The sequence below is a fragment of the Mixophyes fleayi genome, chromosome 4 (assembly GCF_038048845.1).
Source record: "Mixophyes fleayi isolate aMixFle1 chromosome 4, aMixFle1.hap1, whole genome shotgun sequence".
Taxonomy (NCBI): Eukaryota; Metazoa; Chordata; class Amphibia; order Anura; family Limnodynastidae; genus Mixophyes; species Mixophyes fleayi.
Genome location: NC_134405.1, coordinates 161,313,875 through 161,341,874, shown reverse-complemented (window position 1 = coordinate 161,341,874; position 28,000 = coordinate 161,313,875). Strand labels below are relative to the sequence as shown.

The window sequence follows — 28,000 nt, the reverse complement described above, 5'->3', positions numbered from 1 at the left end:
TCATTTATAGAAACAAACCCTTTGCCAGATTTGCACAAATATTTGCACAATATTTTGGTGGTACTGCTATCTATTTGTACATATGCTTTAATAAAATGTAATAATCAAATTCATGTAACTTACCTTTTATACTTTGGCTATTACATGAGTTAGTGGATTCTCAGTCTCTATATGTGGCCCTCTCTCATTTCACCAATGCTGTGAAGGGCTCTTGTCCGGTTATAGTCATTCCTATTTCAAAGTTTCTTATATGTAGATATCACTGTGAAAAACAACAGAGCAATAGTTACTAACACCCTAGTGAAATGTTCTATTAATGCATGCATGACATTCCTACATAGTCCTGGGCAATTCCTGGGAGTAGATGCTATAAAATATTGGGCCATCTGGTATGGCAAATTTGTTTTCAAAGCAATGATGGCAATATGTATCCCAACAAGCCCAGGTAGCCATTGACTAGTTATGCATGCGGAAATTTGTAGCTCTATAGCAACCAGAAAAAGTTTTAGAACAGGTAAAAAATAATCTGATTGCTATTGGCAATAGCACATTTTTCCTTAGTATCAGTTTTTATTTATTTCTTCTATTCTGTTTTAAAAATGAGTTTTCTTCAGTATATTGTACCTTTAAATTTGTGCAAATAATATAGTATTATCTATTATCTAATCATAAGCTTGCAGTTTCTTGAACTTTGATCCTTAATGAAGGACATGTTTTTTCTTTATCACTACAGTTAAGAATATTGCTAGAATTATCAGTCATTACACAAAAAAAGCACTATAAAAGCAACTGATGCCTTTAAAATTGTCTCATAACACTGCTTGGATTTTCCCCAACAACAAATAGAATGTCCTGCTGCAATAAAAAATGCTGGTTAATAGCGGGATCTATTATTGGTGGACTGCTGGCTATTCTTGGAGGAGTCCTTATGCCTGTGGGAGATATGATTATTGAAGACAAAATAGATGAGGTAAGGTATATGCATTCCTTAATATTACGATAGGACAAATGATATGACCATTATGTTTTATATAGTTGCTTTAGTTAATTGTAAGAACCATTAAAATATTTTCATTGTTTCAGGTTAAACTATTAGAAATGCACAGCATCCTGGCTATGGTTTGGAATATGGCTGAATCATAATGGTTCTTAGCTAGATTCAGTTTCAGAAAAATCCTTAGGAAACCCTGATTTCCCTGTGATTTTACTATGTACAGACTAAATTATATCTTTACAAAGTTAAAATACCTGACATAAAGTTTTATTGTTTGGGCCTTCCGTTTCACTATAATATGCAACTTAGTGCTTTATGTATTCAGCTGGAGCTTTGGTGCATTATATCAATAATTTGTACTTAACACTATACATATCTATTAATATGCTATTCTTATGACTGAATAAAAAATGAGACTAGGTGATCTACGAAGTTGTCTGCATTGTTTTAACATCATATCAGCAGGTGTTTTTCCCCCGCTTTAATACATGACATTGCTAAAGTTATCTGACCTTAATTATTAATACTTTACTATAGCAATGAAAGTAATTATTTACTGATATGTATTGTGTGCTATTTTTAATACTCACCCCAGTAATTATCACGTAGTAGTCATGAAGTAATATGTAGAAATTCCCTAAAGGAGGACACTAATGCACAATTAGTTTTTAATATTTATTTAGTGTGGACATAAATGATATCTACATGGACAGAAATGAAACTGACAGGAGCACAGAAAATGATGTACATATAATGTTCCTGTGAATTTCATTTCTCCCAACTGATACATATATGGCACATCATTTTTGTTAAATTAAAATATAGGATAATCATCATCATCAACAGTTATTTATATAGCGCCGGCAAATTCCGTATTTCTTTACAATTGGATAATGGGAGGTTGTGTTGGAATATTCAGAAGTTTAATTAAAGTATTTTAAAATTAACGTTCAAATACGTTAATGTGACTGAAGTTTTCTAGGATATTATGAATGGTAACTGACATTATGGAGGCAAAACGCAGCTGCAAATGGTCACTAGATTATGTTAACAACTTGTTGTTCAACAGGAAGCAGTCATTGAAGAAGGAACTATTGCCTATGACAACTGGCTGGTGACGGGAAGTCCTGTCTATAGGCACTTTTGGATTTTTCAAGTATTGAATCCAGACGAAATCTTAAATGCTGGAAAACCAAGATTACAGCAAAAAGGGCCTTACACATATTTGTAAGTAGAGCTGATTATGATTGCTGTAGGAATTCATATTTCTGAATCTTGCATATTCATATCACTTGAACGTGTGTTATATATGTTTTTAATCAGATGTAAGTGTATTAGCTGCCATAATTTGAATATAATTTGCTTATGGACAGGTCCAGCTCCACTAGACAACAGCACACTACAATTATGACCTGACCACTGTAGTTGGTAGTAGTGTGATTATTTGTATTTTTTAGCTTAGCAAAAAATACTCTTCGATAAATATTATCTTAGAAACCACAGAAAATAATTATTGATCATTGCATTCTAATAAAACAAATAAAAGGAATTGTAATGTGCGTTTGGTCAATATTTACAAATATGGACATTTCCATGGACAAAACAGAATTATAATTGGATTCACAGAGGGTAATTTAGAATTGCGCAAAGAAGCTCCGCTGTGTCTCATTTTGGAATGTTATTATCCTATTGTGCAGATGCGCCCACATTTTACAGGAAATGCCTAGATTTTCGTGTCAAGATTGCAGCATCTGAGTAGGATAAAAAAAGAAATGCAGCTTTTGATGAGAAGAGTGTGAGCTCAGACATTTAGAATTGCGCTCATACACAAGATTTAATTTTTGTGGATGAGATATTTAACCAAGACTCAAAGGGGGAAATTCAATTTATAAAGATGCATATAAATATCAGTGATGTTTCACTTACCATAATACCTGGAGGTGAGGCTACGAAAGGGCTTTACATTGAGTTTGCAGTGAAATCAATTTCCCACTAAATATAGAGAGGGCACATTTGTGGAGACAGGCCTGTATTGCATGTGGCCTCTTTCTCCTGGTAAAAGGTTGATTTCTATTGGTGCTCAGAAAGTATCACTAATCAATGGATATCCTACACTTTCGATTGGACAGATTAACCATCCACTCACATTTAGCTTGGGTGCATGTGCAAATAACTACATAATAAAAATATTGAAACACATAAAACTGCCACATAATAAAGACAGCTTGATGTCCCCTCATTTTCATACTTAAACAAATGAGACTGTAATGAATCGTATCATAAGAGAAAAATGTATGTTTAATTTAACACTTTAATTTAATCCTTTCCAAGAATCAAAGCCAAGAATGCACCTATGGAAGGAATTTGTACTGCATTGGTTTTACCAGGAATAACTTTTATTTTTTACTCTACCCCAGCAAATTTTAGATTTGTTTTTCTCAGTACAGATAGTGATTTCCTTTGGTACCATATTCAAGTTAGGCATTAGGTGGTGGGGGGGTTCCGGAGGACAATTTTGAAAAAAAGTTTTTTCAATTCCTCCATTAGCTACTCTCTCAAAATGATTTGACCTATGCATTTATACCTTATTATTTTATTCTGCAATTGTTTACTTTGTATACGTAACATATGTCTATTTTTTTTGTACAGAGGGAGGGTGTTAGCTTAAGGATCAATAACAAGCAGTGATTATTGTCTCCTTGGTTATTGCCTATGGCTAAGGAACAGAAGACCTGCTCTGTCTAGCCATTTTCTGGGGTTCAGCTAGGGAAAGGGCACCTTAGTAAATATTATATATTGTAGTGCTAGTACAGCTTTAATGACTGGGGGCCTGATTCATTAAGGATTTTAACTTAAGAAACTTCTTATTTTGTCCAGTCTCCTGGACAAAACCATGTTACAATGCAAGGAGTGCAAATTAGTATTCTGTTTTGCACATAAGTTAAATACTGACTGTTTTTTCATGTAGCACACAAATACTTGATAGCTTATTTGTACACTGAAATTTAAAGTTGATATTTGTGTGCTACATGAAAAAACAGTCAGTATTTAACTTATGTGCAAAACAGAATACTAATTTGCACCCCTTGCATTGTAACATGTTTTGTCCAGGAGACTGAAATAAGAAGTTTCTTAAGTTAAGATCCTTAATGAATCAGGCCCTGGATGGTTTTCACTCCTTCAATTTTTAAGTTTTGGCATGAATATAGGGAATGACTTTATTATTTCTTAGTAATTACAAATAATTGTTACATTATTTCAGAGAGAGGGCTTTCCTTAATTAGTATTTTGTTTTAATAAATGTATTTTTATTTATGGAGCATTAACTAGTAAACTACTACTTGACTAGTCTTTAGTGTTTCTTCACATTGTTACAATTTTTTTTATATTTGTAACAACTTAGTGACAGGAAGGTTTTCACCCCTCGTCACCAGACCCAAGCCTTATCTAATTGACTCATTAGGATATTACCAGAATAGTTGTTCTCCCAAGAAAAAAAAAACCTGATAGAAAAATATAGCAAGGTTTTAATCTTGATGTATTCCCATAGTAGATGAGTGGCAAAGATTTCTGTAAACCCTTAAAAAACACAAGTGGAGCTGAATTTGGAAAACATGTGAACATAAACATTGATGGGGGTGTGTGAAGGAAGTTGGATTTTAAAGTAAGGACAAGTTTATCTTTGCCTACTGTGTATTAGCCTGGCGTGGAAGGTGAGCGGGCGCTACCAGCATATTAGCCTAGGGCGGCCTGAACCCTTAATCAGGCCCTGACCAGACCAATTTTTATATTTTTTGTTTTTTTTTAATCTATCCAGGCAAATTGTATACATTTTGTCAGGACCAATAAGCCTTCCATTTGGTGTCATATTTGATTACATCACTTTTTTATTTTATTATTATTATTATTATTATTATTATTATTATTATTATTATTATCATTTATTTATATAGCGCCACTAATTCTGCAGCACTGTACAGAGAACTCACTCACATCAGTCCCTGCCCCATTGGGGCTTACACTCTAAATTCCCTAACATACACACAGACACAGAGTAGGTTAGCAGCCAATTAACCTTCCAGTATGTTTTTTGAAGTGTGGGAGTTAACACCCGAAGAAAACCAAAACAAACACGGGCAGAACATACAAACTCCACACAGATAAGGCCATGGTCGGGAATTGAACTCATGACCCCAGTGCTGAGAGGCAGAAGTGCTAACCACTTAGCCACCATTCTGCCCACAAATGTGGGCAAAATGGAGAAAAAATGGAAGAACAATAGTATATGAAATAGTATGAAAAATATACTTTTTCTTTCTAAAACTGCTTTTTGATAATTAGTGCAGCCCCAAAATAAAACTGGTTAAAGTCATCAGTATAGGCATACCAATTTTGTGTACTATGGTTTGTATACATTTTGTGTGCACAAATCCTTATACTGTAAATTGGAATAAGGTAGGAAAAGATTGGAGGCAATGGCACTTTTTTTTTTAGGTTTGGGGTCACATGTATTTTGCATGATGTTCATGTATATATTCAAAATTTGTAAGGCTCACAGGGAGTGGCTGACATCATTTTGGGGTCTGAATTTTTATTTTATTATTTACACTCTTGTCTCATAACACAGGCTTCGTTGAAGTCTGAGCTGCCTTTTTAACTTATCACAAGATTATAAAGAAGATAACTTTAAAAAAATATATTTCTTTTTAAATTACACAAACACTTTATATTTTTTCGTGTAGCATGTGTTAACATTCAAAACTATACACTGTGAGGTCATTGGGTGTTTATTTTACATGTTTTAATCAGAAAGAATTGAGCTGCGTCAGGAGTGCTGTGGCAGAAATGCTTTGACTTTTACTAGTTACTACAAGTTTTCTGTTTTATGCAGGAAACATCAGTAATCACATTACCTTCAGACCAGTATGACACAAGGGGATAGTGATCTCTAGAAAATAGCTTTCCTCATTTGTCAATATAGTGATTGGGTATCTACGTGACGTAGGATTAAAGATGGCATTCTACGTGTGGGAAAGGCATCATACATTGATGGCAGTGGAAGACTTAATTAAAGGGAGGCCCTAAAGTGTTAGACTGGATTTTGAATTTATCTTTTTGGTCTTCCACAATTCTCATTTCTAGTGGACCTGCATTCTGGCAAAAGTAGATGGAGTCTGATTTTATGGGCAGTTCCAAAAACAGAAAATACAACCTTATACACGGCATACAACCATAGTTGGGTTAATCAATTAACAAAGTAGCCTTTATCAATTAAAAAAAAACAGATGTGACATGGAAACAATACAGTTGAAAAATAAGAGCATTACAATGGATGTATGGCAATGATAATATCATACTTGCCAACCTTTGAAAAGTGAATTCAGGGAGATCTCGGGCAGAGGGAGTGGTTGGAGGGCGGGATGCGGTCAATCGCGTCATTTTGGCCCCGCCACGCGACAAAATGATGTTTTTATGCGGGAGCAGGGCCAAAATTACATGATTCACCACTAATCGCGTCATTTTGACGAGCAAGTTGCAGTATGCGGGATATTTGCCTGCTCTCCCGGGAGACCTACCCGGATTTCAGGAGTCTCCCGAACATTCCGGGAGAGTTGGCAAGTATGGATAATATATGTGTGATAGTCTTCTACCAGAGGTACTAGCACACAAGAGAATACAGCAGAATATTGTCTGGAACACTTAGTAGTGTTAGGAAGCTCGTTAGAACAGCACATGCAGGGAGAAGAATTAAGAAATAACTCTTAGCCAAGACCAGCTTGATTTGCAAACCATAAACTCTTATATCTTTATTGAGTAGTATCACACAGTAAGGTCAGCCGCGGTCACCTTTAGTTGCTTGATAATCTGGTGATTTTACTGACACAGCTTGATGCTTTCTGATTATAATAGGTAAAATAAATAGGCTTTTGGTCTAATTGCTTGTTAGTTACATAATATTGATTGATAACCACTGAATAACTTTTATCTAGAACATTTGGACCTAGTGAGATGCAATGTTTGCACAATATTTAGACTTTTACATTTTTAACCACTTTCTATGAAACTATCCTCCTTGTGCCAGTATAGTAGATTATTGAGGGCATGTGAAAGAGGGCAGTGCATAGGTATTGTGCAGTAATACAATAGCAGCACTTGTGTGCAAATATCGGTCAGGCAGTTCATAGGTGTGGTGTAGAATATCAGGGAAGCCGAGTTAACATGGACAGCGGAGCTACAAGTACAGCTGCTGTCCTCTTATCAATATCGCCATTTCAGGATTGTGATAGCCTACGGTACTGTAAGGAAAAAATGCTTTTTTTAAAAGTAAAGTAAAATAAGACATTTTTTCTTCCTTTTTTTTAAACTTTATTATTTTTTTTTAAAATGAATCTGAAACTGGAAGCCCACATAATAAAAGTGGGAGGAGAATTGAGGCCAAGGCACAAACGAGCTTTAATTCAACACGAGGACTTATCTAAACGACTGAAGCGAGGGTTTCTAAAGTTATAGAGACTGTACGACCATCCGGGTTTGCTACAGAGACTGTTCCTAAGTCAATTACGGAGTTACCTGAACTTCATTGACGGTAACAGCTGATCCCAAACCTCCTAGTGTGATTGCAACCGGCCGCTCTGGGATTTAAACATCCCTAACCAGACAGAGTTCATAGGGCAGACCAAAGACTTAATCCTCTAGCCTTCTGGGGTAATACGTATCTTGTCTTGCATTAACATTTTCTTATGTTTGCATTTATCTATGTTGGGAGGACTGTGGTGTATGTAGTTCCTATCTTACTATGAGTACCTGATGGAGGGATACACCGGATCTTGTTTTTGTGTTATATGTAATTGGTGTATGAATCTATCTTCTGTGTAATGTAATTCCTGCAATTCTACAGTATAAACCAATGTGTCATGGTTTCTAAATAAGTTTATTGAAATATAAGTCACAGACTTAACAATGCAAGTGCGCATTGTACTGCACCCCCCTGCAGTGCAACATGGTTTGCTTGGTTGCAAATTTTGCACCTACCTCTAAATCATCCCAATTATAAGCAAGTTGTTTGACATTATAGGACCAGAATATCTATTGCTGTGTCAATGTCTTTTTTCTTTTCTTTTTATCTTCAAAGAGTCCGGCATCTGCCTAAATCCAATGTGACACAGAACCCTAATCATACTGTGTATTTTCAACAACCAAATAATGCGATTTTTCAGCCACTCATGTCTGTTGGATCTGAAGAAGAGGTTCTTACAGTTCTAAATATTGCTGTTGCTGTAAGTATGCAATTTAAATCAAGATCAACAAACTGTGTCAATTTGAATATATTGTTTAATGTGCAGTATACAAAAGCCACTTACTAAAGCAATTAAGAAAATAATGTTTAGCAGATGCAAAAAGTTATATTTTTCATTGATAAATTTGCTTATTATCATGAATTTATGTTGAGTATTTTATACGCTGTTTTCTTTAAAGTAAAATACATATGCACAACTTCACATGTGTTTGGTTACAAAAGCTCCAAGTTAAACTATGTTCATTCAATTGTGAGGAGTAATGCTGATTTTCATCTAAAACAGAAGGTTTCCTTTGTAACTTTAAATGCAAGCTAAACTCTCACAGCGGATCTGTGCATCTGATATGTTACAGTGTTCCAGATTTATAAACAAGGGGCCTGATGCAGAGTTGTTGGCAAATTGGGAGTTAATTACTCTAATAATAAAAAAAAAACCACTGAAAATTAGCATATTTCCACCCATATGCAGAGCTGTGCACATCTTAAGACGCATCCGCCTCCTATCAGCGACATATTTCCTTGGTTTACAACAGGTTATCATCATCAACATGTATTTGCACCTGCCCTGTATCAGGTGCAAATGATACTCCTCCTAACGGGGGAATATGCCTTGTGCTGGTCTGCATGAGCCTTATTTGCTTAAAAATGCCTTTGCTGTACTTGGCCTATGTTAGAACGCCCTTTCCCACCTCCATCCATCCTCATACGGCGCATGCGGACGTAAGCACCAAAATAGTGCTAGTCTGCCTAAGCGCTAATGCATGTGCCCACTTTCTGGACATGCACAGAGCTATTTCACATGAAATACATTTCACAAACTAGCGTACATTGCTCTCTGCACCAGGCTCTGAGTGTTCTCGAGCTCCTGTAATCACATAGAATGGACAATAATACAGCAGCCTTTAATGCATATAACTAATTGAGCCCCTGCTATCCCTACTGAAACATCACTGCTTGTAAAGTCTCGGTTACTAGTAGCTTGTGCCCTTTAGTAATGAGGCGGTTGAGATTGGAAAGTATTGGAGCATTAGATTAGGTCAACCCACTAACTATATTTATCATAATACACGCTATAGAAAATATTGTAGTGTTTAAGTTACAATACCCATGACCTGACCAATTTTTTATGTTTTGTAGATGAGACTGTATTAATGGGAATCATTTTTTTTTATTTCATAGTAAACAGAAATTATTTTTTTTACTATTTTTTTAGTGGTATATAGGACTTTCTTTTAGTAGTATTTTCAAATATATTATTGTTTTATAAGCTGTATATATGGAAAAAACTAGTAAAAGCAATACACTTCTTAGTGATTTCCATATTTATTCTCAGGCTATAAGGGTCATTAATAAAAGTGCCAAAAACACTAACACCATTTTATGACTTCACATGCCTATGCCCTGCTTTATGGGTAAGCATATGGATTTGTAAACCAAGGTGGAGACCTATGTAAGAGTTCAAACTGTAACATCTTCTGATGGGTGGCGCTAGGAAAATAAGGGCGTTTCTTTGAGCGATCGGTATAATTAATGTGAAGCGCTCTGCTTGTATTATAATACCTATTTTCAGATGCTAATAACTTTTGAACCGTTTCATCTGCATGAAAAACTTCATGCAGTTATACTGGCAAGCTGCATTGTTCTTTAAATGTTCAGGGTGATCTGTTCAGCGAATTTTGAGCAGTTTAAAAACACAAAAGGGGATTTTTTTAAGAAAATGTTTGAATTGAAAGTTCAGCCATGTAAAAACTAGACTGTTGCAGAAAGTTACCCAAAAAGATGAGTATGGTAGAAGTGTTTATGCTGGACTGTGTTTTTGTTTTTTAAGTTTTAAAAATGTATTCAAAAAGGTATAAACAGTAGCGTCTGTGTACACTGTAAGCGCGAGACAATCCTGTTGGCTCAGGATGTAGTATTGTCTCAACGGTAAAATGCAATCTCAGCTTATTACCAAAGACAACATCGCTCTGACCAGACTTCCCCCCCCCCCCCCCCTTTTTTTTCTCTAGCATTTACATTTTTTACTGAAGAAGTTCAAATAATTACATAAAAAAGCTACATAGAAAATATACTGTTACAAGGGCAAGAGTATGGTAATTTCTGGTACAGTTTCTTGATTGTATAAGGTTACATTCACATATGGTATCTACAGTTTGCACATTGTAAACTACAGCTGAAATTGCTGTGAATATTTTACATCATCTATAACAATTTGTTCCGAATAATGGAGAGTACAGTTCACATCAAAAAATAGTAAAGCAGTTCCTTTAAGATTGCGTGTTATTGCGTGTTGTTCCTTGAGGTGCAGGGGGACCAAAAGGGGGAAAAGGCATGTATAATTTATAGATAACCTGATGGTCAAAAGTTTCATACCTAATGGTGTGGTGGAATCAACCCCACAGTTGTTCCACACCCACCGTTTATTAAACTCAGGCAACCATCATTATTGTCAATGGTCACACAGCATTTCTTATAGGAGTGCTGGAATGACTGTGATCATGGTCTTAGGGCTGTCAGGATGTGCAAAGCAAAGTGCAATTGTGAAATGTCTACAATATTAAATAAAATACTACGAAAAAGTGAATGCTTGTGTACTAATATATTTTATTTATTTAGGCTGCCCCTGCCATATTTCCAACTGTACAAGGATTATTAAATAGTTTTATAAAGAACTCTAATTCATCGTTGTTCCAACGCAGAAGTGTTAAAGAGCTGTTGTGGGGCTACGTTGATCCCTTTTTGCAAGCAATACCAGATATCATTCTTGCAGACAAAACAACTGGCGTGTTCTATCCGGTATGTATAAAAATGCTGAAATTACTTCAAATATGTAGAAACAGTTTTTCTTAGCAAACTTTAAATAGCTGAAAAACTATTTTTACCGTATATACTCGAGTATAAGTCGACCCGAATATAAGCCGAGGCACCTAATTTTACTACATAAAACTGGGAAAACTTATTGACTCGAGTATAAGCCTAGGGTGGAAAAGAGCGCTAATTTAAAAACCTAAATAAAAATGATAGGTTCAATCTATGAAATCATTTTTAGCTAGATGACAAGGAACATTCATAAATGATTATAAAATCATTGGGTACAACCTAACCTAAATAAAGGGGTATATAAGGGGTAGGGATATAAATGTATGAACATGGTGGCTGTATTGTTTGTTCATTATGTAATTGCACTGTAAATTAAAAAAAACAAAACAAAAAGGAGAGAGAGAGAGAGAGAGAGAGAGAGATTTTTCACTTACCCGGCAGTGGAACGCATATGCGTTCCAACAACAGGAAGTTAGGCATTTGGAACGCAAGTTTGCGCTCCAAATGCCGAACTTCCTGTTGTTGGAACGCATATGCAGAAGTTGACAGCCGACGGACCGGACACCAGGTAAGTTCACCCGTGTATAAGCCGAGTGCCCTTTTTCAGCATACAAAAGTATGCTGAAAAACTCGGCTTATACACGAGTATATACGGTAATTACTCCAAATAATTTCAAATATACGCACCTTCAGCATACTGTAACTAAGTATATCAGTGTGATGACATGATTTCAAGGGCAAACAAGCAGTCACAAGTAGGTTATAATAATATGCAATATAAAAGGTGTTTGCTTAAACTATATGGACTACTTTATATTAATGCCTGTAATAATACACATGGATATCCTTGATGGATAACTATACATATTTACCTAACATCCATCATTTACCCAACTAGCAGATCTGAGTGGGTTGAATGCAACAATACATGTACTGCAGTGCTGGTTGTTTCAGCCATCTTTGCCAGGAAAAGATGGAGCCTTCAATTTCTAACACTGTTGATTAGTGGACAGAGCCATAGCTCTATTGTCAAAGACAATAAGGATGACAATATATGAAGCTGTGTTTTTGCCCTGATTAATTTAATTATTAATTACATTGTCCTCATAAGTTCATTACAAAGTAATTTCACTTCCTTAATCAATAAATAATGCTTGCCCATAATTCATAAGTTAATGGTGCCTCCTCTAATATAATGAATGGCAAGATAGCACTAGAGCAATCTTGCCTAAGAAAATCATCTCTATTTTTATGGTGGTTTATAAAACTACTGCTTGATACATCCCACGCTTTGTATTCTTCTCATCGCTGTTTGTACTGTGGCACTTTGAAAACTGCCACTTTCCATCAGTGTTCTATCAGACCGTCCCTTTCACAACAGGTTTCAATTCTGCCCCCAGAAAATAATGAAAATTTCACAAATCGCAGCTCTCCTTAGTGTCTTTGCTATAATCTGACACAGCAGTGTTTGCATTTTCTCCTGTTCTAGTGGTTAGTGCTGAACTAGGAAACTATTGCAGCACTGATTTTCCTGAACTGTGTAGGTCCCTGGCATGGAACCATCAAGGCTCTGTTAGTTGGGGCAGTCGGCAAAGTTTGCCTGTGAGCTAGGTAATATAGACACAAATATTTTCTAGTGTTTGCTTATTCATTTCAGCAATGTAATGAAATGCATCATAACATTGGTGGTGTGGGCAGGGAGGAGGGGGGGGGGGGCACACAGAAGAAACAGCTACCTACTGTAAATAATTTTAGCAATGATTCTAGTAAGGAAGTGTCTTGTATTTATGCAGATTAACATTACAATTGAATAACCTCTTATTTGTGGTAAGTTGGTAAACGTGATTAACATTTAAAAATGAATAAATAGTATGTAGAAGAATAATAATAACAATTTATATTTCAGCTATAACATTCAATCTTTTAATTTTTTTTTTTTAAATGTTCAAAGATCATGGATTTAAGAGATTGTGGACTGACCTAGGAACCAATGTCTTTCGTTGCCAATCTATATATGTATATGTTTTGTTAATAAATGGATATGAAGTGCACTTGCTTATTGCATATATATTTACTTGTTTAATGTCCCAATTCGCAGTACAATGGAACAGCAGATGGGCCTTTCATAGTGTTTAATGGGAAGGATGACATCAGTAAAGTTAACTTAATTAACAAATACAAAGGAGAAAGGTAATTTATTGTTATGTTTTTTTGCCTCTTCCATAATGCCTTTAAGTATATTTATGGCAATATAATAAACTATTATCTGTTTAGGGAGAAAAATGTATATTTCTAAGCATCGGTGATATTGTAAAGATGGAGCTGCTATTTTGCTCTTTCCAAGCCTGGATTTGTGGAAAGATCACATGAGCCCTGGCCTAGTTGCATGGATGACAGAGGGGGAGTGTCCTGCCTAGGATTCCATAGTGTCTTTAATGGGCTCTGTTTGTTAAAAAAGGAAAACACACCACAAAAACAAAAAATGAGTAAGAGTAATCTGGCCTTATGGGTCATAGGTGGGAGTCTAGGTTGCCTAATGGATGAGCTGGCTCTGTTCATATATATGCATACACCGATTAGCCACAACATTAAAATCACTGACAAGTGAAGTAAATAATATTAATTATCTTGTTGCAATGGCACCTGTGAAGGGGTGGGATATATTTAGCAGCAAGTGAACAGTCAGTTCTTGAAGTTGATATGTTCGAAGCAGGAAAAATGGGCAAGCATAAACTTCTGAGCGACTTTACCAAGAGCCAAATTGTGATGGCTAGACAACTGGGTCAGAGCTTCTCCTAAACGACAGGTTTTGTGGAGTGTTCCCAGTATGCAGTGGTTCATACCTGCCTATAAGTGGTCCAAGGCAGGACAAGTGAACCATCGACAGGGTCATGGGCATCCAAGGCTCATTAATGACCGTCTGGTCCAATCTTACAGTGGCGCTACTGAAGCACAAATTGCTGAAAAAGTTAATGCTGGCTATGATAGAACGGTGTCAGAACACCTAGTACATTGCATCTTGTTGTGTAGCCACAGACTGGTCAGAGTGTCCATCACGGATAGTGCCTACAAAGGGCACCTGAGCGCCGGAACTGGACCATACAGCAGTGGAAGAAGGTGGCCTGATCTGATGAATCACGTTTTCTTTTACATCATGTTGATGGGCTGGTATGTGTGTATCATTTACCTGGGGAAGAGATGGCACCAGGATGCACTATGGGAAGAAGGCAAGCCAGCGGAGGTAGTGTGATGCTCTAGGCAATGTTCTGCTGGGAAACCTTGGGTCCCAAAATTCATGTGGATGTTACTATGACACGTATCACCTACCTAAACATTATTGTAGACCAAATACAAACCTTCATGACAACGGTATTCCCTGATGGCCGTGGCCTCTTTCAGCAGTATAATGCACCCTGCCACACTGCAAAACTTATTCAGAAATGATTTGAGGAACATGACAAAGAGTTCAAGGTGTTGACTACGCCTCCAAATTCCCCAGGCCTTAATCCGATCGAGCATCTGTGGGATGTGCTGAAGAAACAAGTCAAAGCCATTGAGGGCCCACCTCACAACCTTCAGATACCACAGGACACCTTCAGAGGTCTTGTGCAGTCCATGCAGAAAATTTTGTCCAGTTTAGAGCCCTTATGGACACCTTTACTGCACTAATCATTTATTTTAATTTATATGTGTCTATTTGTTTTCATATGCGACTGTCACTCAGTAAAACATGCACAGTCCATGTGCAACACATGTACCATCTCTCAGTCATCGCTTTTAGAATACTAGTGGAGATGAATTATTAAGTATATTTTGTTTTTAGAGCACATGGAGCATAATTTACTAACATTGCTCAAAGGTGCAAATCTCCACTATCCTATAACATATATAGACATTTGCTTTGATTATCTAATTGGCACTAGACAGGTAAAACAGAATTGCTGCTGTTCATAAATCATCCTCATGTTGTGCTAGTCTAAGTGTGCAGAAGTGCACCAGATGTAGTTATACCGTCATTTACTGAGCAATATGGTATTTACTGATGCTGTGTGAGATCAGTGATATTAATGTTTGTCATTGTGGAAAAATAAAACGTCCAGTGGACTATTTAGGGCACACCACTATAATTAGGGTAAACTGATATTCTGACATGGCATCAGCAAATATAACAAGTAAGGGTGCTAGTGGTCAGAAAAGTGTTAAAGTATATTTTATTACAGCATTTTAAGATCACAGAAACTGTCCATGATGGTAAAGTAATAAACAAACAAATAAATGTAGATTGCACCTTATTAGAAAGTTGAAACTGACTGCTGGTGTAGGAGGGGAGAATCGATTTAAAACAGTTTTGGCAAATAGAACTATGGTTAGTGCTGAATAACTAATGGCTCAGCATCTACAAAGTAATACGGCGTAACACACATTAACAAATCAAGTCTATTATACGAGTGGAGAGTGCATAAAAACCTCAGTGGGAAAAATTGCAGTTAATATAATGTCAGAACACCACCCCACCACCACCACTAAACTCACAGGATATATGACCCAGGATAGTCATCTGTGGGAATATAGTAAAAAAATAAATAATAGTAAATGAGGTTTGCTTATTCATGTCCCTTCTCCACTTTATGGTAGACCCTAGCCCATTGTACCCCTTGTCCTAAGTTGCATCTCCTAGTGTGATGTTGATGTCACATACACATATCTATATTATTTTCACAAAAACGTAACCGATCTTTAAGCTTTTATTTTATCACTATGAGGAGAACAGAGTGCCAATTGTGTAACATACAGTATATATTACACAAATACACATATATCATACCTCCCATCCTTCAATGTTGGGGAGTCCGAACAAAGTGTGTGTGCTGCTGCATGGTACTGTGTCACCGAATGTGGCCAACAGTCACACCCAAAAAACGCCGCATACACCTGCTATACAGAACAGCAGTGGACGGGACATACCTCCCAAATTTCACACCATGGGACAAAGCAACTCACGGACAGGACGGTGAAACAGAGCACTTAAATAGGGACAGTTGGGAGGTATGTGTTTATACATGCGCATCATTTTATGTGGAAGCATCGTACTTGTGTAGTTTAAGGGTTATATATACTAAACTGCGAGTTTGAAAAAGTGGAGATGTTGCCTATAGCAACCAATCAGATTCTAGTTATCATTTATTTAGTACATTCTACAAAATGACAGCTAGAATCTGATTGGTTGCTATAGGCAACATCTCCAATTTTTAAACCCGCAACTTAGTAAATATACCCCTAAGTCTCCAACGTCTTGTTGATGAAGATACAGAAAATATTTTGAGTTTGTGGCTGACATTTTTTAAGATTTTTTTTCTTTCTTTCTTTTGATGCTTGCATGGGTAATATGTTATAGTTTTTCATTACTAGTAAGCTCTTCTATATTTCTGAATTCTGCCCACAGCAATATAAATCAAAATGTGTACTTGCTGCAATTTCAGCTGAAAAATTGCATTCACCATTCCATGGAATGTTATATTCACCAACAACATTACAAATGTTCACGAAACACATTAATGCATCAGCTTATATTGCAGAATAATAGTAATTGAGTTGGACTTACAAGATGGGTGTGTGTGTGTGTGTGTGTGTGTACATACATGCAGTGTACATACATACGATATGTGTGTGTGTATATATATATATATATATATATATATATATAAAAAATCCAGGGAGATATTAACCAATGGACCCTGAAGAGAAGAGGGGGAAGTTCGGGTTTTCTGTTAGGTCGAATAGTTTAAAAATGAATATAATTTTCTTTCAGCACACTCTCTTACTGGAAGGATGAATACTGTAACATGATAAATGGGACAGGTATGTGTAAAATTTAAGTCCAAGTATTTACATATAGCAAAAATGAAGATTTAAAATATGTTTTACTGTTCTACTTTTACTTCTAATAGTTACATAATTTAAACAGAGATAATGATTTGATACAGTCATAATCAGGATATTGGGTCAACAGTTTGTGTTTTACTCAAAAAAAATCACAAACTATTTAGTACAACAATGAAGATCATTTAAAAAGACATTTTAGGAGTAGCAAAAATTGGTTAGAATGCAAATTTGTATTTATTCTTATTTTTAAAAGTGTGTCATTTAAAAAATGTTTTGAATGAAATTTTTTAACAAACCCATACATAATAAATCCCTGTGAATGAACTTTCTTCAATTTATCATTATTATTATTATTATTATTATTATTATACATGTCAATGGACAATAATATTCATACAATCTACATGTTTTAACGTCAGAACACACTAATTATAGAAATTCTGTACATTACTAGCTGTTTGCTACCAGTCTGAGCGACTAACTGATCTGGTCAGAGTGTGATCACCTCACAACTGGGGCACATGAGCAATAGCAGAAGCTACCACAATAAGCGTACGTGTACATGTCTGTCTCTGTGCCTATATATTTTATGTGATTGTGGAACTCCACAGTGACTTTTTTAATATCCTTATAATTTACAGTAAAGTGTAAATTATCTCATATATTATTCACAATTCTTAAAGGAAGCCCCAGCACTGCATGTTATACAAGTTTTATTTAAAAAAAAAAAAAAGCCATACATTAAAAGTTTTATAACTAGACAAGAAACAGCTTTAATACAGGTTGATCACTATTGCAGTTGGTGGCCTAGATGTGTTGTTTTGGGTTTCTTTTTCAAATACATGATCTGACCACTAACATTTTATATGTATTTTTTGTGAAACAGATGCAGCCTCTTTTCCTCCTTTCATTGATAAAAAGAAGCCTTTATATTTCTTTTCCTCTGAAATCTGCAGGTAAGTTATGAGTAATAATTAAAGGAAATATAATTTGCTAAAAGAGGTTCTACATATCCCATGTAGTAAATGTTGTTTGCAGGTTTTGATAACAATTAGCTGCTCTAATTTTCGAGTTTATTTCATCATAATGTAATGTCCACTCTTTTTCATTTGCAGTATAATAACAAAATAAATAAGAGACCTAGGTTATAAAGTTAATGTTTCAAGTCACCATAATCCTGTCTGTTTGGAATATAGAGGCTCATAATCCATTAAAACCTAATTCCTGACGCAATGTTTTAACCCTTTTTTGACGTGTGTTGCATCTGCGCCTCACTGCATCTAGGATTTACTTACAGGGTAACGCCTTCACAATTACGCGTTCCGCCCTTTCTCTCGTACTGAGCCGTAAGCTGTCGCAAGTGTAAATTGCGTCCAAGATGCAGGTGGATATAGTGCTTGCTGCACATGCGTGATAGTGTTTTTTTGTGCAATGCGCCTAAAACAGACTTTGCGTCCGACTCTAAATGAGGTCCGGAATCCTCAATATCAAGCATCTGTAAATTAACAAACCTCCCAAGATCTTTGGTTTCACATTCGGGACAGAGAGTGTGCGCGGCTGTGAAAGGGAGCACAGTTATGCTAGACGGGGCCATGCAACGTCACATTTAATGAGTGTCATGTCCCCTGGGTGCGTGCCCAGCACTTTCAAATGCTTGGTCAACTTTCAATATGCATGTATACATGAATGGTTAGAAATCAGTTTGTAAAACTTAGTTACAGTTATGAATGGGATAATATTATGAATATCCATCCACAATCTAATAAATTGAGAAGCACGAAATATAACTAACACTGTACAACTTACTAGGAGTTATTATGTTGCTCTAACATAGTACAGGACACAAAAGGGCATCTCAGATATTTACTGATAGTGAAAATATTAACAACACTGACACATGAAGATAATAAGTATTGGAATGATAACTTAGCTCACTGATGAGTGTTATGATGTTATTAGTTTAGCCCTTTCAATGGAGGAGCAAAATGAAACTTTATTCCACGTCTATTTGTCTAATGTGCACAAATCAAATGTTTGTTATTTTTTATAATTAATGCTTGGATTAATAATAACATATTGACAACTATATTTTTTTTAGTTTAGGAATTGCTACATGTTTAAAACTATTATATTACTTTAAATAATATATGTACTTATGTATTCCAAGAAAAGTCAACCCACACTATTTTAAACATTTTTAACTCCATTTCACTTATTTCTTTATTATTCAAAGCTTTATTTTAAAAAAGATTTCCCTGAAATTAATAAAATAAAGGATTTATTTTTAATATTGTATCAATAAAAATTAATACTTTTTAAGAAATGAAATAGAACAATCATCATTGGATTCAGAACGCCTAGAATACTTTTCTTTCTTGTGATCTAATTATGAAATAACTCAAATGTTACACTCCAGTTTGCTATATCCAATCCATCTAATCTTTTCTGTTCATTTTATAATGCAGTCTTGTTTATTTCCCTGGCTCTCTGCTATCTCACCTCATGTTTTAGGCTGTTTTTTCCTTTCGTGACATCTTTGTGTAAACAACTTTTATGCCAGTGTGGCTAAACCTATTTGTAATGAGTCCATGTATTAGTATTGTCAAAGGACTAGACCAACCGGTAACCAAGGGGTGAATTTCTCATATGAATGTAACCAATTCCCTTCATATAAAATCAGAGCTGGCTGGAATTTTTTTAGCCCATGGGGCAAGACTCTGCTCAGCAGCTTCTTGGGAACATTTTAAAGGGAAAAAAATGCAAGTAACCCAGCCCAAGGTAGCCCACCATGTGAAAAGCCCTGGGGGGGACAGATGCCCCCCTGCCCCCCGGCCCAGTCAGCCCTTGTATAAAATTATCTATAAAATCTTTGACCATTGTTTTGGTGATTTTTCTGATATTAGATTGTTCACAGGATGATGCCATCCTGATAAACGATAACATAACATATTTGAGAAACAAACATCCAACCATCACATTTCTCCTATTCTTCCACCTATAGTCTTGATTCTACACTTGGTTTTCAATAAGGTGAGGTTATTTGCTTCAGCATAGACTCTGTGCTCATCCATTATTGATGTGGGATATTTGCAAATATTTCATGAATACTTTGCTGTTGTATTGGTGGATGATTGTATACTGCAAAATTACAGTCTTGGCAAACATAGGACAACACCATCACCCTTTGGACATGTTTGATTTGTATTTTAAATGCACAGTTTACATAAATCTTAATCCACACAGGGTACATAAAATAGATAGAGGTGATTGCAGAACAAGAGATGAAGATAAAGATTGTTTTGCTATTGTTTAATATGAATAAAATTACCCCAAAATTTATTTTACAAGAATAAAAACATTGATTTGAAAGGCCAATTGTCTGCTATGTAACATTTACAGTCTCGCATTACTCTGTTTTCTTGTGCTGTTTTAGAACCTTTTTTACTACTTTTCAAAATTATTTGTTAGAATTGTGATTTTGATAGTTACTAAATGGAGTAAATTTATTTTACAGAATTTATTTGCAGATATGAAAGTGGATTTAGAAGTAAATTTACACTGATCCTAAGAAAAGAAAAATCAAGTTGCAATTTTAGATTTTCTAAATATTAATATTGGCAATTTTCACCTATCTATGTTAATAGATCTATTTATGGAATATTTGAAAAAGAATATATGCAAAAAGGAATTAAACTGTATCGATTTATAGTGCCAAGCAAAGCACTCGCCTCGCCAGTGGAAAATCCAGACAACCATTGTTATTGCACAGAAATGGAGCTCTCTAGAAATTGCACTGCTGCTGGTGTGTTGGATCTTCGATCCTGCCAAGGGGGTAAGTTTGATGGCAAATCTTAGTGTGGATTGTCAAATGAATGTGCTATATTTTCTTTTTTCTATACTAATTAAAACATAATGTGTAGCAAAAAATATTTTTTTTATTATTATTGGATTACTGTGTTAGCCAGAAAAATCTATGTAATGTTAAATACTTTCGTGTCAAAAAAATCAAAAGTATTATAGGAGTGATACCTTTATTGGCTAACCAAAATTTTTATATTTGCTAGCGTTCAGAGCACAGAAGGGGCCTCTGTGCTCTGAAGGCTAGCAAATATAAAAAATATTTTTGGCTCGCCAATAAAGGTATCACTCCTATAATACTTTTGATTTTTTTGACACGAAAGTATTTAACATCCCTTCAATTAAAACATAAGAAATGCTTATAAAACTAAATAATAAAACTAGCATTGCATAATTCATGTTCATGCTTTCTGAAGCAAGGTGGCACCTCTGCATCGGATAAAGCATGAGCACTTTCACATTGCAAATACTTAAATAAGTGGACTTAATGTGAGCTGGTGACAAACATTTAGGAGCAACTGAACAAGTGTATCCTTAATAAAAATAGTGAACTTGATTTTGCAATGGGCAATTATTAGGGTAGGTAGGGTCCAGCTCAGCTACATTCTAACTGAAATTGGGCACAGCTGAAACAAGAGGAGAGAGTGTGGCTTAGTGTGGAGGCTGTGACAGTTCAGAGGGTTTATTAGTGTGGATAGTATTGGTGGATATAGGGTAAGCTCTAGGAAAGAGGGGGAGTTTCAGAGCGTTTAATGATTTGAAAGCTGTGGGGAGTCTGTTCGGGTGTGGTAGGGAATTCCATAAAGGGACAGCGGCACGGGAGACATCTTGTTAGTGGGACTGAGAGGTGGTTACCAGAGACTAGGAGGGGTGCAGGCTAGAGGTGGATCTAAGAGGGCAAAAAGGAGAATAGTTTGAGAAGTATGAAGGGGTGATGTTGTTGAGGGGTTTGTAGGTAATGGTGAGTATTTTGAATTGGATTCTGAAGACACAGAGAACTAGTGTAGGGATATGCAGATGTAGAGTCTCGAGAGACAGCTGCTGCATTTAAAATGGATTGAAGCAGGTGTAGATGGGGAGAGAGAACAAATAGGATGATCAGCAGTTTTGGTGTTGCATTTGGTATGCTGTCAATGGCTAGACATTCATTTGGTCGACATTCAGAAAATCCACAAACATTAGGTCAACAATTCAAATCTGTACAGTGTTATTGGGTTGACAATTCATATGGTCGACAGTATTATTAGGTTGACATTTCAAATGTAGACAGTATTATATGGTTAAGGTTAGGATATTATTGTGGACCTAATATTACTGTCTACATTTGAATTTTCGATCTAATAATACTGTCTACATTTGAATTGTCGACCTAATAATATTGTCTACATTTGAATTGTCGACCTAATACTGTCAGTGTCATTACTTTGCAATCCTGGGGTATATTCACTAAACTGTTGGTTTGAAAAAGTGGAGATGTTGCCTATAGCAACCAATCAGGTTTTAGCTATCATTCATTTAGTACATTCTACAAAATGATAGCTAGAATCTGATTGGTTGCTATGGGTAACATCTCCACTTTTTTCAAAACCACAGTTTAGTAAATATATCCTCCTGTCTATTGTATGGTGATGACCACTTAAATGTTGATCATGTAATTGTCATACTTATAATATACATACTGTATCCGCCTCTTTATTGTGAGCATTTCAGATTCTTTACCACTTTGCCCAAAAATAAAGCATCATACTCTGGGATATGCAATTACTTATAAGGGTCATTTTTCAGTGCTCATTATAGAGCAGGATTGCTGCATTTCTAAGCCAATTCTAACATTTCAGCAATGATTAGGAAAGCACAAAACGACCTGCATCTTGCTTAGTATTTGTTATGCTTTGCATACTTGTTTGTCTAGTATTAGCTACAAGGACCAAGTGACCATATCCTACATCTGGCTGTTCATCTTATGGATAAATCAGTGCCCCATTAGCAGGAGGCTCAAGCAAAATATGCCTACCAGGATACTTCACTGTGTTATTGTGTAGACATCTTGTAACACATTTTCTTTCTTTTAGGAAAGCCCGTTTTTCTTTCACTGCCCCATTTCTTGCATGCAAGTCAATTCCTTGTGGACTCCGTGATTGGCCTGAAACCCAATGAAGAAGAACATCAGACTTTTGTAGACGTTGAGCCCGTGAGTCAATCTTTTTTTCTTAATTATAAAACACTACTTGTTTCATTTTTGCAATGCTTACATAGCAAGGTGAACCTGGAAGATCTTGCCCATTATTTAGAGTTAGGAGTACATTCTACTAGAAGGTGCAATTTTGCACCAAGCAAAATCATGTTGCCCTGTAGGGAGCAGGGCAAATTTTAAATGTGCACAGATATAGGGTTTGTGGAGAAGGAATGCATCAGAGCTCTACTCTAACATACATCGTCAAAGGAAAGCTGCCCAGCATTTGTGTGCCACATGAAAAAGGAGGCAGATTTTTTTCTGTATGCAAAACAAAATCCATGTGCTCCGCTTGCATCGCAACATGGTTTGTCCTGGTGCAATTTTGCACCTTTTGGTTGGATTTCCTCCCAGCTCTAAATCAGGCCCAGTGTGAGAAATGTAAGACTTGTGTACCACCAGCCATAGAGTCCCTGGAAAGTTGCATTGCTTCTGGGAGGCTACAGGTGTACTGGAACCTTGCTGCAAGAAAGTGACCAAAAGAGGAGTGTACTAATCATATGCCAGCATTCATCTATTAACAGTGCCGTAACTAGACATTTTGGTGCCCTGGGCGAGACAGGGCACCGGCGCTTCCCCCCCCATCTAAGTGGGAGTGGCATTTGACAAGTGGGTGTGGCCAATCTAATGTGGGTGTGTCTAGCACTTTACTGAAAGAATTTATACATGTATATATATATATATATATATATATATATATATATATATAAACAAACACACGGTGGTGGGATTCCAATAAATTAACAACCAGCTCTCTAGCTTAATGACTATTTAAAGTATGCCAAAAATATATAGTGGTAGGTATTCTAATATTTTATGCACTTAATACTCAAATAAGAATTGTGATACTAAATTGTGTGTTTTATTTGCATAATGGGTCAATGTAGGTTGAAGTGACTTTAATATATTGTGAAAAGAAATTGTGATGCCTTATCCTTGTCTGTGAAACAAACATTGGTGGTAGAGGGAGTTGAAATCCTTAGAATATTCTGAATTTACGAGAGAGAGAGAGAGAGAGAGAGACCTCCTCCAATCCTTTATCTAAAACCTCTGCTCCACAAAAGGAAATGTTCAAAACTAGATTTGCAGTGATACAGTTCTTCTATATTGCTAATTTATTGGAAGTGAATATTTCCAGGAATAAATTTTCAGTATATTCCAGGCCAGACTCCTCATCACTCTGCTTGGACTATGTTCCTTATTTACATCGATTTTACTCTGAACACCAAATTTTAGCATACTTTTAATTCTATGAGTAGACACTTTTGTTTGATCAGACCAACATTTACAGACCCTCTTCCATAGCTTTATCGAACCAATACAAAGCTGCTATGTGCAGTATCTGACTCAGAACATCCTTTACATTGCACTCTGCGCTATTAGATTACAGAACACAGCAGCATTCGAGGTGCTTATTGAGGTGATAAGATTGAATTCTAGCGAGACCCATATCTCAGCACATTGTATATCATTGCCTGAGAGAGAGAATGAAAATTAAAATTAAAACAAGATTATTTACCCTACAAATGAGGACCTGCATAGGCGGGAGGGGACAAACAGCAGACCTGGAGGAGAGCACAGACACGATGCAGCAGTGCATCACTCAAGATGTGCCTTTGACTTCCGCAGTGGAACGCATGTGCGTTCCACAGACAGTTTGGTATTTGGAACGCAAATTCCGAACTTCCTGTCTGTGGAACGCACATGTGTTCCACTGCGGAAGTTAAAGGCTTTTTTTATCACTACCAACAGAGCTAGGTAGCGGGCGGCTACTGCGCCCTCTTTGGGCTTGCGCCCTGGGCGACGGCACCGCCCGCACCACCCTAGTTACGGCTCTGTCTATTAACTACTATACCATACCGGGGTATTTTTGTTGTGGGATATTGTTGGAATAAGTAAACATTTTTCAAGGGTATAAAAATCAGTGCAGTGCTTAGGGCTACAAGAAATCTCCTGTCAACCAACATATTGTTTAATGCAACAAAGTCATGTTATACGAAGAATGAGTTGCTACCTGTTGTGTAATTTACTTGATTAAAAAATAGAGAGATGCACATTCATACTGATTTGATTGTTTCATGTAGTTATGTTTCTTTTTAGGTAACTGGATTCACTATGCATTTTGCAAAAAGATTACAGGTCAATATAATGTTTCAGCCAACAGACAAAATAGAGTGAGTATGTATTCTATATATATAGAATTTAGAGAATTAATTTTCTGTACTAGAAACTTGTATGTTTTATTTTGCCTGTTAGATCTACACACAGATCCGTTGTATCAGTGTTAGCCACTTACATAGCTAGTACACGTATATCTGTTTGTAACTTAACAAATAGAAATCTATTACCTGTATTTTATCATTCCTAATGGTACATGTAACATGAAAATGCTTCTCCTTGTGTAATGTATGTTTGGAGATATTTTGAATAGTTTAATTCCTTGTAAGGATGCTATGTAAATGGTGTTTTCCAGAAGTCCCTTCTCCATTTGAAGAGGTTTATATATTCTTCAGAGACAGGGCCAGTGCTAGCCTCCATGGCGCCCTAGGTATTTTTACAAAATCGGCGCCCCAGCCCCCCCCGCCGCAACAATCGGCGCCCTCCTCCCTCCTCCCCCCTCACCCCGTCTTTCCTTACCTCACCACCGCCGCCTCTCTGCTCTGTCTCCTCCCCTCCACTCACTGACACTAGCCCTCCAGAGCCCGGCGCCCTAGGCAAGTGCCTAACCTTGCCTAATGGGAGCGCCGGGCCTGTTCAGAGAACATTGTCTGAATCACTCCTCATTGTTCTTGTAATTCATACTTGCCAACTTTTGGTGGCTCTTCTCCAGGCCACACTCCTGGATCCTGCACACATCACTAGGGATCCGGGCAGGATCCAGGTGGGTGCATTGCTCCAAGAGAACTTCCCAGACATTTCAGAAGAATAGATAAGCATGTTGTCATGTTTAAATCCAAAATCTTAAACTATCCAGTGCCTGTATATTTATTATACACGTTTATGTTTTTTTTTTCTGTGTTTCAAATTTTAGTGTTATGTCTAATCTCCAGTCAGAATTTGTGTTTCCTGTTTTGTGGTTAAATGAGGTGAGCAAACATTATTTTACTAAGGTACTTTTACTTTAGCAATATATGTATAATAGCTTTAGGTCCATTCTTCTAATTAAAAAGCAATACAGCCACCAAAACTAGTTTAACATAGTTTTTCCTGCCAAAGTAATTTTCAGTGTGCAGAGTTAGTCTCTCACTATTCACTAGTAAACACAGCCTATTATATCTAGTGGCGCATGGTCACTTTGTATGCATGGTTTAGGGTCGAGACTTATGAAGAGGTGGCTCCACGTTGCATTAAAAAATTGACTGAATGTACTTTTTTTTCCTTTGTGTCCACTACCTTCTTTTCCTCCTACTGCCTCCACTTGCTTATGTGCGCTATAGACCGTCCGTGACCTTTTTGAATTGCCCTGCAGCATGAAGCAGCTCACTCGCTATTGGTCTTTTGGTCTTGACAGATTCACAAGCATCGCACACCTTTGCAAAATGTAGAACATAGATTGTGTGCTTCAGATAACACAACAGCATAATGCATGTAAATGAGCTACCTATCCCTTGATTTGTCTCAGAAGGGTCTCTGAGTGGATAGGGTTTATATAAAATGCTCCGATGTTTAAATTGTATGTAGAAGTCATTTGTATAGCAATATGACTGCCCAAAACAGCCTCATTTTAGTTAACTTTTTAATAAATATCTGGTCTAATGTATTGCATCTGAGATAGGTAACGTCACTCGTATTCATTCCTATGAAGTAGTTATCACATGATGTCAGTTTCAATATTTCTTAAAATTATTCTTTACTATATTTTTTATATATTTTATATTTAATTTATGGACTGCAATGTCTTTTGTTTTTGTTTTGTTTATTTTAGACTGCTATTATTGGTGAGGAGTCAGCAAAAACATTTAAATCAGGTGTAACTACCCCAATGAAGGTGTTGGAGGTTATACAGATATTATTTCTTTGTCTTGGAATTGTCTTATTCCTTGCTTGCTCCATAACACTTTGTGTCAGAAGATCCAAAGAGAGGTGAGCATATAATATTATTGTTGCTGTTACAAAGCTGAACACTTTACTATAATACAGTGCAGAAATAACTAAAATTTGGACAAGATTAAAAAAACATAAATGCATTAAAGTCTGTAGTGTTAATTTAGGCTGCAAATTCATCTCCATCCGAAACTCATTGGCAGATCCAGAGGAGGCGATTGTCCCCCTAGCTCACACTGCATAGATGTGACTGGCTGCCGAAAGGCTGGCAGAGGATCCTGCCCAGCAGCTTCAATTGTGATTTAGACACAATCTGTGCAGCCAGACAGCACCCTCCTACTGCTTTTCAGTCGCAAGGTGCAGCCATGCAGTGTGTGGCCGCACAGTTACTGGGTATGACAGTGTCTTACCCTGTAGCACACTAATTTGTGGATCACCAATAAGAGTAGTAAGAAGGCTTCACACTCTGGTGAATAGTTCCAGCCATTCAGAAAATCAAAATGCAGGATACTGTCACATGTCCTATACAGCATGCCAAGAGACAGAGAGGAACTGCAGAAGGAGTAGTTTTCATAATTTTATATATATTTAGTTGGTAAGGGCATATGTTTACTATTTATGAAATTTTGTTTTTCAGGAAAGCTTAAATGAATGTCACAAATGCTGCAATTATTGACACCATCACTCTACTCACAGAAAAACAAACGTGTAAGAAGACAAATGCTAATTCAAGCTATATAAAAATACTTGATGACATAAAACCACTGTAACATTAATAAAATGATTCCAAAATACCATAATGGGAGACTATTACAATAAAATGCTTGAAGGTTTATCTATGATAGTTGCCAGAGATTATTTGTATACTAAA

The 28,000-nt window shown here is 36.3% G+C and overlaps 1 protein-coding gene and 1 long non-coding RNA gene across 3 annotated transcripts in view; one reads left to right on the top strand and one right to left on the bottom strand.

Moving 5' to 3' along the window:
* Nucleotides 1-988, bottom strand: part of LOC142150008 (uncharacterized) — a 22,911-nt gene extending 21,923 nt beyond the window's left edge. For both annotated transcript variants that reach the window (XR_012690966.1, XR_012690967.1), the window contains exon 1: nt 124-988. This is a non-coding gene — a long non-coding RNA (uncharacterized LOC142150008). The remainder of the gene's footprint in view (nt 1-123) is intronic.
* CD36 (CD36 molecule (CD36 blood group)) lies at nt 848-28,000 on the top strand. Its single transcript, XM_075205273.1, has 13 exons — nt 848-970; nt 2,064-2,221; nt 8,127-8,271; nt 10,908-11,087; nt 13,210-13,301; nt 16,921-16,970; nt 17,881-17,950; nt 20,639-20,826; nt 22,925-23,043; nt 25,186-25,259; nt 26,117-26,171; nt 27,011-27,168; nt 27,767-28,000. Exons 1-13 carry the CDS (start codon nt 848-850, stop codon nt 27,774-27,776), a joined length of 1,422 nt encoding a protein of 473 aa, XP_075061374.1. The 3' UTR covers nt 27,777-28,000.